This window comes from Asparagus officinalis, chromosome 8, assembly GCF_001876935.1.
Source record: "Asparagus officinalis chromosome 8, Aspof.V1, whole genome shotgun sequence".
NCBI lineage: Eukaryota > Viridiplantae > Streptophyta > Magnoliopsida > Asparagales > Asparagaceae > Asparagus > Asparagus officinalis.
The window spans coordinates 43,063,784-43,076,283 of NC_033801.1; the positions used below are offsets into that span (position 1 = coordinate 43,063,784).

General features: G+C 36.6%; 1 protein-coding gene across 2 annotated transcripts in view; it reads right to left on the minus strand.

Moving 5' to 3' along the window:
• The window catches only part of LOC109822893, a 22,650-nt gene continuing 10,677 nt past the window's right edge, over window positions 528–12,500 (minus strand). Inside the window, exons 3-10 of one of the 2 annotated variants that reach the window (XM_020389151.1) lie at window positions 10,719–11,152; window positions 10,512–10,638; window positions 10,044–10,268; window positions 9,742–9,866; window positions 8,432–9,168; window positions 5,680–6,579; window positions 4,538–4,698; window positions 528–1,435 (exon numbers count right to left, since the gene is read on the minus strand). In XM_020389151.1, the coding sequence (XP_020244740.1) occupies window positions 706–1,435; window positions 4,538–4,698; window positions 5,680–6,579; window positions 8,432–9,168; window positions 9,742–9,866; window positions 10,044–10,268; window positions 10,512–10,638; window positions 10,719–11,152 (3,439 nt within the window). In that variant the 3' untranslated portion in view covers window positions 528–705. Of the gene's footprint in view, window positions 1,449–4,537; window positions 4,699–5,679; window positions 6,580–8,431; window positions 9,169–9,741; window positions 9,867–10,043; window positions 10,269–10,511; window positions 10,639–10,718; window positions 11,153–12,500 lie in introns of both variants that reach the window. The other variant, XM_020389152.1, reaches the window with a different exon arrangement.

Consider the following 12,500-nt stretch of genomic DNA (forward strand, 5'->3'; position numbering starts at 1 on the left):
CCCGAAAAAGGAAAAAAAAAAGAATAAAAGTAGTGTTTCTTCCAGTGGAAATCATAAGAATTAGAGAGAAATATCTCAATATTCCAACGTACTCAACTTTCCAATCCATAAGGCACTCTTTTTCCTCCAAAAGTTGTTTTATTCGTGAAATAAAGAGAGCTATCACTTTTGCATGAAATCGAGCAGATGGGATGCAAAATCCTCATACATGAAAATTTCCTAATGAAACTCTCCAAGCTGGTGAAATGGAAGATAAGTACTAATGAATCCTTTATTCTCCACTGACCTCCATCATTTGTCATTCTACTCATCGGCAATATAATCGAAACATGAAAGATAAGTACTACAATAATAAAAGCTTCAAATAGAAACCATTTATGGATCCCCATATATTCTTTAAAAAACAACTAATTATTTTTTTTTCTAGTTAAAACAGGTTCGCGACAACCAACATTACCAACTAAATATCTAATATCATGCAGCTTTGCCCAAATGGTATTTACTTTCTCAGAATCAGCAACATATCAGAACACAAAAGAGACACTTAATTACGCAAAAAGCAGCTGTCAAATACTACTACCAATACACAGACCATGAAGAGTGTATATGCACGTACAAACACTAAGGGAGTATCAATACATTTACAAAACTTTGTCTGGATGGTGATCCCTTTACCATGATTTTAGCCAAGATCAAGCACTTAGTTTACTTTCTTCCCCTTAGAATAGCTGGGGCAGACCGTCGATCGAAAACTGAAGGGCTGCCATAAAAGGCAGAGACAAAAGACTTGTTTTTGTTAGCAGACCAAGAGGTTGATTCACTTTGATTACTGTTCACTGAACTTCTACCTTCTTGAGATGCTGAGGGCGATGAAGATGGTTTATGGGTATCTGATCCACTGTTGTTAGCAGACAACAAAAGGGTTTTCTCGCTGACAGAATTGGTTTTCTTGCATTGCATTTTTCCTTCTCCTTTTGTTTTGTCAGTATTTCTTTCACCAGAAGAGCTTCTCTTGCTTTCCTTCACTGGGTTTGTCCCCCTTTGAGCGGGTGGATTTGGTTCCCTTTGGCCACTTGACTGACCATCTGTGTGACCCGAGAAACTGCTGTTATCTGATACTGAAGACAATCTCTTCTTCACTGAATCCTCTTTGTTCTTGCTTTCCGTTTCTCTCTCTCCCTTTGCATCATCGGGAGTCCTTTGATGAGGATCCTTTGTCCTTTCTTCCACATCTATGTTGCCAAACTGAGTTTTCTGGAATTCCAGCAGTCTACCCTTCAATGCAGACATCGATTCAAGGCATGAACTCATTGAGTTGGAATGAGTCTTGTTCCCACATGAACCTCCTACATCTCTTAGCCTCTTGAGGAAGTCTTTCCTGGTCTCTGGTGTAGCTTGTTTGTCGTCATTTGAATTCATAGATGAATTATGTGATTTCTCTTTTAAAGATAAAGATGGAAGCTTCTCGCTTGTAGACTGAGGCTCACTACATCCATCAGGTGAAGCAAATGATGTAAATCCTTTCTTTTCTTCTATAGGCTGAGAAGCACTAGTGTAGCGATGATGCTATAATTGTAAAATTGTCTGTATGTCCTAATGTTGCCATACATGTTTCAGATATCATCACTGAATCTGTTGAGGGTGATATCAGATCAAGAAGGAAATCCAATTGAGGAGCTCAATGCTGGTAGAATTTGCGACTGGTTCTTGAAAGACAAGCTCAAGAGGGAGCAGGACTTTGAGTCTGCAGTCCTTCAATGGGATGATTCTAACTTCCATATCTAAGTATTGCTTGAAATGCAGAGAGCTTGAAATGAACCTGTTTGTGAAATTGGATTTGTTGCAGAGAGCTTGAAATGTACCTGTTTGTGAACCTGTTTAACATTCTAATGGGAGTAATCTTGCTCCAATTTTTTTTGATGCATATGTATATAGAATGACATTTTAATCTATTTTATACAGATAATTATTGTTTACTTAAAGGGTTGTTGGAGCTTGTCTTATTTTAGCAATTTTAATTGAGTTGTGCGCAGAATTTAAGCCCAAGTCCTTACAGAAGTTGGTGCTGCCCTGAATGCATATTTAGTTTTCAGACCTGGAAATTTTGGTGTTTTATTCTGTGTCAACATCTACTTTTTCTGGATTTCATTATCAATTTAATATTCAAGAAGCAAAGGAGAAAGGAAATGTCATTGTTTGTATTCTCTGTTTGTCTTATTCTGTTTCAGTTTTAGTATTTGGTGGAGAAAATCACTTAAAAGAGTAACCCGTTTAATATTCAAGAAGCAAAGGAGAATGCCATTGTTTGAAAGAATTTCACTTAAATGTTTAGTATTCTCTACCATTTGGGTTATATGGGTCGGGTCGGGTAACCCGTTTAATAAACGGGTTGGATCGCATTGACCCATTTATTAAACGGGTCGGGTCGGGTCACACTTATACGGGTCGGGTCAAATTTTATATGGGTCGGGTCGGGTCGGGTCGACCCGTTTGCCACCCCTACTTATAATCCACGTGGTTTAGCTAAAGTGTTTAGTTAAAAATAAAAAATAAAATAAAAAAGGGCTATAAATCATTTTTAATTGGAGAGTGTTTGACAAATGAGTGAATTATAATCCATCATCACTGTTAATATGATTAAATTGGACAAGACTCTAAATTTAAATATTTAATAGAGTTTAAAATTATCTTAAATGTTGAGGGGTAAATTTGACAAATACTTGGTCAAAACTGTATGATATATAAGCCATCAAAAAATAAGTTGGGTTAGATCATATTATTTTTTTTGGGGCTTATAAGCCGAAATAAGCCGGTTGTCAAACATATTGTAGTGACTTTTGTGGCTAGTTTGACCGGTTATCAAACATGCTCTAAAAATGTCCATATTCTTAATATCCTGCATCGAAGTTTTTAATCTTCCAGTTGTTTTGAAAGTTTTTATCAATTGAATTGGTGAATACGAGAGGTTCAAAGCTTGAGGAATTTGCATCTCTTGCTTAGGGATCTATATACTCAAACTTTATGGGAACTAGCAATGTAATGAGTGGGTTTAGGTGTTGGAAGTTCTATGCTAGAGTCGTTCACAAATTTATTCACAAAATCGATCAGCTTCAACAATATTTATCAAAATCAATCTATTTTTAGCCATATCCATAGTATGTGCTGAAACTAGGTCAATTTTGAAAAAAAAGGTTTACGAAGTGCATTGGATTGGAAATCCAGTAGAATTTAACTAGTAATTAAACTTTTTATGGGATTGCCAATCAAGTTTAGTTGTTAGTTAAACTCTACGGGATTGCTAATCTTGTGGACTTTTGTGTGCATTAAAACTCCACATGATTGGGAATATGTGGAATTTATTTGCGAATCCATAGAGTTTACTTTATAGCCCGGAGTCTACAACTGCCACGCCACTCCTGTTATGTACATAATAGTAGCACATAAACAATCATAAAAGGTCATCATCCAAAATAAATATACATTCCGAATATACACAATAATATAACAAATATCTCTTCAAACAATACAAACAACATCCAAAACGTAAACAAAATGAAAATATACACAATCATAAAATAATCATTATCTCCCTTATATCAATCCAAGCGCAATCCACAAAAACACAATTCAAATCTCATGTCATACATCCAAATATGAAAGAAAGTCACATATATTCAAAGAGACACTTAATTACGCAAATAGCAGCTGTCAAATACTACTACCAATACACAGACCATGAAGAGTGTATATGCACGTACAAACACTAAGGGAGTATCAATACATTTACAAAACTGTCTGGATAGTGATCCCTTTACCATGATTTTAGCCAAGATCAAGCACTTAGTTTACTTTCTTCCCCTTAGAATAGCTGGGGCAGACCGTCGATCGAAAACTGAAGGGCTGCCATAAAAGGCAGAGACAAAAGACTTGTTTTTGTTAGCAGACCAAGAGGTTGATTCACTTTGATTACTGTTCACTGAACTTCTACCTTCTTGAGATGCTGAGGGCGATGAAGATGGTTTATGGGTATCTGATCCACTGTTGTTAGCAGACAACAAAAGGGTTTTCTCGCTGACAGAATTGGTTTTCTTGCATTGCATTTTTCCTTCTCCTTTTGTTTTGTCAGTATTTCTTTCACCAGAAGAGCTTCTCTTGCTTTCCTTCACTGGGTTTGTCCCCCTTTGAGCGGGTGGATTTGGTTCCCTTTGGCCACTTGACTGACCATCTGTGTGACCCGAGAAACTGCTGTTATCTGATACTGAAGACAATCTCTTCTTCACTGAATCCTCTTTGTTCTTGCTTTCCGTTTCTCTCTCTCCCTTTGCATCATCGGGAGTCCTTTGATGAGGATCCTTTGTCCTTTCTTCCACATCTATGTTGCCAAACTGAGTTTTCTGGAATTCCAGCAGTCTACCCTTCATTGCATCATCGGGAGTCCTTTGATGAGGAGCCTTTGTCCTTTCTTCTACATCTTTGTTTCCAAACTGAGTTTTCTGGAATGCCAGCAGTCTACCCTTCAATAGATGAATTGTGTGATTTCTCTTTTAAAGATAAAGATGGAAGCTTCTCGCTTGTAGACTGAGGCTCACTACATCCATCAGGTGAAGCAAATGATGTAAATCCTTTCTTTTCTTCTATAGGCTGAGAAGCACTAGTGTAGCGATGATGCTCAGCAGACTTGTGATCACAATCAATATCCTGCTTATGAATATGGTTGGTGTTAGGAAGGGTTTGATATTTCTCATATAGCATCTATATGGTCTGTTAGAACTATCGTAATCAGAGATAGTTATCTGATATTTAACTCTGAAGATCAATTATAAGACACTGGAAAGAAAATCTGCTTCTACACGTGTCATTTTGATTTTACATAATCCAAGATCAGTAGGAAAAATATGTACTCATTCCAATCAGTGCATTACTTATCAAAAAATATGTGCTCATTTCAAATCTGTTTTGTGTGTGTCGGTTTCTTTTTTTTTCCTTTCTTTTTGGGTGGGGGGTGGGGGGGTGCGTTTGCGTGCATGGGCAAAACTTACAGCCCAGGGCATCATCTTCCTGCATACATTCAAGTAATGAAAATGCAAGATATAGAAATAAGAAACTCTTCTGAGGATCTCCACCAACACACATGACAGTTAAAATAGGAGGGTGATGATCCTTCAGGAGGTCTGAAACACTACCAAAAAGAAAAAAAAGGGAAAAGCAGAGAGAAGTATACATGAGAAAAAGAACATGCAAAAGCATACTAAGTGAAAAGAAACGAAAGTAAATCCTGTCCGAAGCTCTAACTTGAGACAACTTAATAATTTAGATAAAGATGAGTCTATCATAATAGATTCCTTCTGATAGCACAGATGTAACAATTCCTTAAAATGTTAGCTGCTCCATAAGTACATAAATGATAATACAAATGTAACGAATAGAGAAATGAACTTTTATAATGACGCTGTTACATGGATATTGTAATACACAACTAGTTATTCAATCTGAACTGAGATATATACAGAAATTTGAAGGACTTGATTAAAAAGAAAATATGTTCTCAATCATTGAACATGAAGTTATGAGAAAACAAACTGAGATACATAAAGACGGTAGGCAAGTTTCTGCTACCTTTCAAAATCTTTTTCAAACTAGAACTAAAGATGATAAACAAATTGCACAAGATATTAATACCTTACAGCTCTTCGACTGCATTTGGCAAGTTTTAGAAACTTTTTCTGCGTAGCTTTTACCTGTAGGTGAAAATATAATTTTACTATCCAGCTTTGAGGGGCAAGGATTCTTGGAACTGACCTCAGGGAAGCTAATTTGAACTTCAGAACTCGGGATTTTAGGTTGGCTGGGAGGCCCGGGTTTGGAGAAGAAAAGAGGAACACTTTGACGGATTGGATTGGTCACATTCTTCAATGAAAATTTAATAATGTGTCTATCTTTCTTGTCAACCTTTGTGGGGTTTGGCATGTCATCCTTCACGCTAACGTCAGATGAACAAGGAAACATATCAACACTTGGTATGGATCTAACATTCTTGTCAACCTTTGTGTCTTCTGACTTGTCAATATCCAAATCAGATGGAGGAGACAGAGATTCAACTCTTGCTATGGATTCATGTCTTCTGACAAGCTTCTCATCCCCTGGCATATAGTCCATTCTTGGAATGGATATATCTTTCCTGACAATCTTTTCATCCCATGGCATGTCAATCTGCATAACTTCTTTGGGATTTCTTCCAGAAGGAACGTTTAATTGAGCACAATCATTGCGCCTTGCAGCTGATGAGCAGGGAGGTCCAGATTCACTCAGTGACTTGTCATGGAAAATTGAGAATGTTTCTAGGCTATTTGTTGGACATGTTCCCCCTCTCCAACTTGAATGGTTCTCAGACAAGCCATGCACTTTTTGTGCTGTAGATGAAGATGGAAGGTTTTCGCTAATAGAACATAGTTTGGCAGCTCTCTCAGGTGAATCTGTTGAATTAAACCCATTCTTCTCTACGGCTGAGTAAGTGACATTATTGGTTCCAGCATGCTCTGTGGACTGGCACCAATTATCAAATACCTGTTCACAAAATTGCTTGATTTATGCAGATTTAGTAATAGTGGTAGTCGTAGTGGTGCTTGATTTTAGAGGATGAGCAGCTGCTAATAATAATAATAATAAATGCTAAAAAGAAGACTTGCAAAACAACCAAGCTCAGTTATTTAAGAAATAGTTGATAGGAAAGCTAGACCAGTTCCATATCAGAAAGCAAGAATGTTATGTTATCTGATACATATTTTAAGGCGTCAAGTGCAGATACACGCCCTGTATAATGCAGATTTGCACTTATTACTCGCAGACTATTTATTAGCACATACACTCAGACTGATTTATTTTTTTTTTACCCTGGGGGGTCTATCTGCAGAGTTAAACAAATATCTTTCTCCCTCCCTCCCTTTCACTCACCCACCTATCCTCTAACGCATCCACCAACTCACTGTCTCTTACACACAAATAAACTAGTAAATTAGGTCAGGTGTCATCTGGAGCTCCCTCAAGACTTGCTTCAACCAAATCCTCTGGATAACATGTGCTAATAAAATAGTTTAGGGCATTAAGTGGCAAACCTGCAAATACAAGGTGTGTTAATGCAATTAACCCTGTTTGAAACCATGTAAGCTGATGAATATTGCTTACCTACCTTCCCATGTAAATGAGCTGGAGTTTTACTAAGTACCGGATCATACAAGTTATACCAACCGATAGAATGAAATACACATGCATTAATGTCTTGCAAGCTGAAGTTATGCAGATCTCAAGAAAAACACTAGAAGGAAGAGATAGGTCTTCATATAACAGTAAAAAAAAACACTTTAATCCATTCATCCATTCTCCAAAAAAACACTTTAATCCATTCATCCATTCTCCCAATCACATGTTAGAAGACAAGGAGACCAAGGTACTTTATAGAAATTAGATACGAAGCAAACATTCTCAACATAGTTCTCAAATGCTGAGTTTTTAAACAAAACAATATCAATTTTAGTGATGTCAGGAGAATTTGGCTATGAACAATAAGAATAAACATGATGAGTAACACGATTTCTCCTTTTGCTTGAACATACAAGAGGCGACGTGAACAAACCGATAAAACATCATCCTCTTTGGATTAGGATCACCAAGATGGAATAATCAAGTTAACAATGCACAATAGAAAAAGTGTTTCTACCACTGATTCATTGTACTCATCATATGTTAAGATTTTAAAACTAATCCAAATATCCGGGATTTTATCGGAAAAAGCTTTCTAGAGTGTATACCATCCATTTGCCATTTTGTTTACCAACTCGCCCATTATTATTTTTCAATCCAATGTAGTAAATTGTAAAGATTGCTGGCAGTACATGTAGATACTTGTAGCTTATCCTAAACATTCATACCACTTACTGAAGTGTACTTCAGTGCTGTACATCAGACTCGCCCAAATAATATTTTGACCCTGCAAAAACTGAATAAAGAAAAGGATTCACCAGACTATGTCAAAATTTTGGGATAAAGGCTTTGTTGTTGTTGGTAGTGCTGTTGTTGTAATATCTCACGAATTCATACAGCGACACCACAATGAAGTTTCAGGCCTGGTCTTGAACTACCCAGTAGTGGGTTAACTTTGCAATAAATCTCAGCTTAAAATAGAATACTTATAGACTGATAAATCAAGCTACCTCTATAAATGATAATAATAAAAAGTACAGACAATATATACAGAAGACAAAATAGAGAAAAGTAAAGAAGATATCATCACACAAGTGAAACAAACTTAAGTTACAGAAAGGCGGTTTATTAATGTAACACAGGGATAAGGGTGAAGGTTATAGGTTCTGCATTTGGGAAGAAAAGTTTAAACAACACTGAATCATATATGCCAAAAAAGGGACATTTTTTGTACCTGATGACACTTGGGTTTAACATCCTCTGGTTTTGAAGCTTTTGATGAATATCCTTCCATAGCAGTTGAAGGAATACAGCTCGCAGAATCATTTCTTGATGGCATTACACTTTCAAATTTGGTCTCATGTGAGCTGCGTTGAGAACTCAAGAGTTTGGGAAAACCAGGACGTGAGAGTCCAGAGAACTCAGGAGGCACATCTGGATTGATTGGATTAACCATGTTATTCGAGGAAAACTGGCTAGAGGATCTTTTGACAGAACTAGTCTCTCTTAAAAGTGGTACCGGAAAACCAGGTGGTGTATCAATGCTTCGTTTCAATACATTTTGCTTCACATCAACTTTCTCAGCCTGCCGATCAAGTGGGACATTCAGTTCAGTATAATTTTTGCCCCTCATAGCTTCTTGTACTTCAGGAAATCCAGGAGGCGTGATTTTTGAGAAGCCAGGAGGAACTTCTGGTTCTACAGGGTCTACCACCATTTTTAACAAAGTAACGTCAACAGCCCTTCTAATACACTTGAAATCTCCTGAATTTGGTGCTGAAAAACCAGGAGGCGTAATGCTAGACGCGAATACATCAGCCTTTGCATTCTCTTTCTGAATTATGATATTCATAGTGTTACTTTCTAACGGAGCTTTTAGTTGAGTACAGTTATTGTTCGTTGAAGCTGTAGCAGAACGTTTTACTTTCGCATGCATAAGTACACCCCACAAATATGGTTCTCCACCTATTCCTGTTGGCCAAATCATCATTCATAAGTCTCAGTTCTTCCTTCTACTTGGCTCAATGCTACATATAAGTACATCATGCACTTTTAGATGAAACCACTTCAATATAGCTTTTGTCGCATACTCTTCCTCCAGATTAAGAACATTGGGAGCACAAAGACAAGAAAAGAATACAAACTTTATAATTTGCCAATGTGCTGGCATGTGAATGTATGCACGTATGGGCGCACACACATCCATGTATGTATATCTGTACCACATTTAGGCCAATTTTATGTGTGTCTTATTATGTATGTCTGCAGACACTGATGTATGTATGTGTCTGCGTGCTCACGCGCGTGTAAAGTGGGAAAGCTAACAAAAATTATCTATTATACTGTTCTAAATTAACACATAATGCTATAAATATATTATACCTCGAACTAAAGATGTCTTCAAGAATCTTGGTGCATAGGAAAACAAATTTAGTATATTTTAATACCCATGTCATTATCATTTATTTGAAAATGAATCAGTGAAATGAAAGGCCAAGCTATCACTTATAAAAAACTTGATGCTGAAATGAATGGTAAACCCACGTTGAGAATCTACCGGCAGTTGCTTCGATGAAAATACCAATAATTTAATATCCTTCATGCAAGCTTTCAATGCAGAATCACGTGAATTAACCCGCTCAAGAAGACGGATGTACTTTTCTTTTAACCTACAGTAGAGAATAATTAGACACATTAAATGTGACATTTCCGTTGTCTACATAATTTACAAGAAGAAGAAAATGCAGGGTGAAAAGAACAAATTTCTCAAGTAAGCCAGACGGATCCAGACTCCCATCTGAAATAAGTTTATCTGAAGTATATAGCATTCTCAAATTCCAACTTACCTCCCTGGATCAGAGACAAAGAAGTATGCTCCAATGTCCTCTTTGGTGGGAGGGTCCAAATGAAAGATTCTGGGCCACACATCTTTTCGAGGTAGTTCCTTCAAATTCAAATTTTCAGGCAGGTCTTTAAAGATCTTTTCAACCTTACAATGTGAAACACAGGAAAGATGGCATTGAATTCCCTCATATTTATGAAGAACCATTTCAAATATCTCGAACTTTCCCCTGCAGAATCAAAAATATAAGCAGAAGAAATAAAGTCATAGAAAGCGTAACCTGAAATAAATATTGTATGTATCCACTTTGTCCAATGAATCTCTAATTTCTCAGTATCTTTAATGGATATTCAGGTTCAAGACCTTGATCTTTTACTTTAAACGTCAGAGACTACTGATCATTTGTTAAGGAAAACATTTGTTAAGGAAAATGTTCTTTATTAACTGTAAAAGAAAAGTGATGGATACTTACTTCCAGCAAACTTGTGGAGCATGGTTCCTTAGAAGCTTTTCATCTGGATTTATGGCTATCGGCAGAGGTAGTCCCAAAGTTTGAGATCCAATTGTTTTGGACTCATAATCACAATAAAATCCAGTTCCTATAAAAGAACTAAGAATTTTTTAAGAGATAAAAAATACTAAAATTAATCCAAAAGCAAGATATACTTAAGAATTAGACCTGATCTTTTCAAATCTTGTATCTTCTCATTGCTGCAGATACTAGCACGTCGCTTTAACATTATGCACTTAGAAGAAGAACCATGGTTATCGCCATCAAGAGTCCCTTTATTTGCCGTAAAAATTTCATGATTTGCTTGTGAACTGGATGATATAGGTGCCCTGTTAGATGTCTTATGTGAACCATCTTCAGAACATATAGGTTTTCTAGTTCCAGTTTGGTTCTCGCCCTTAACAAGGCATACAGGACTGGCTCTCCTGGTCAGTGAAGTGCTTCCTTTAGGAGGATCTTTACTAACCGAACAATCACCATGAATATTTTTCTGCTTTTTAGATGCATTTACAGCACCTTCATGAGCGACAGTAAGATACTGAAGGCATTCTTCACAATACCATGGAACAGGTACCTGAAGTTTTTCGACATTCATACAGTAGCTGAAAAGAGGGAGGAGTAGAACTCTGTCAACAAGTCGTTAGGATATTTACATACTCAGAAGGTAATGTTAGTATTGATAGGATGGTATTTCCCAAACTAATGACCTGAACAATGTTGAGTATAGAGGTCTTGACGAGACTGAAAATGGGTAGAACAATCCAGAGCCATAAAAGGCCCATCCACACACTAATTCACAAGGACCCGGTCAAATTGAATAGAATTCTTGACCTGGATTGACAAAATCTTTGTACTGACTACTGACTGAAAATCTTGGATGCCCCCAGAGGATATATAATATGATTGTTGGAATTCTTTAATAACTAGGATAATTTCGAAAATTAAATATATATACATGGCTGACCCAAATAACTGGAACAGGAGAATACAAACAGAATACACCTTTTAGCTAGTTCAGTTGACCCCTGCCTAATTATGACATATTCTAAAAAGATGTTTAGGGCGAATTTTGCTTCAGCAGGCAGCCTTCAAGTTTAACTTAAATTTAACTTTAGTAGCATGACCCATGAAGCAGATTGCTTCAAGAATATAGTTTGCCAAATGAATGTCTATACATTTAATTTGGTCTAGGTTTAAGGTTGATTTTGCTCAGAATGAACTCAAGTTTAGTCTAGATCTAACTTTGGTAGCGTCCATGATGCAGATTGCTTTTTCTAGAACATAAGTTTCCAAGTAAATGTCTTTATATTTCATTTGCATTGCCTGTGTACGGTGGAGCCACTTGAATTTCTTATCAGAGAATCTATGCTGCACTGATACAGATATAAGATACAATTATAGCATAAATGGATATGGGATAACACAAAGCTTGAAAACCCAGATATGGACACATTGTGGATACAGAACTAAAAGAATGCCGTGAATTGCTATTATTTATCTATAACATGGATGCGAAAGGATGCAATTGGGTGAGGTACGCATATGTAACATAAATTATTTCCATGTAGTAATATGAATAACAAATTAAATAATATTCACAAAATTTCATTAAGAGTCTTGGATCACCTAGAAAAGATGTAATATCAACCTATGATTTATGGTGTTCTGTTCTTAAATTCTTGGTCTCGTCACAAAGTAGTTAGCAAGTATCTGTGATGTATCCAAGCATTAAATGTATATATAATGTGGGTTGTCCCCTTGATTGAAATACCTGCAACTTAGCAGAGAACTACACTGCTCCCAGAGCAAGGTTATCGTCATAAGGACTTGCAACTGAGAATAAAAATTGAACTTTTTTAACCGTCAAGGAAGGTGGACTCCAGAACAAGATTAATTGTATTGAAGAAAGTCAAAGGCAACAATGGTAAATTATGGAGATAAGAAATAAAA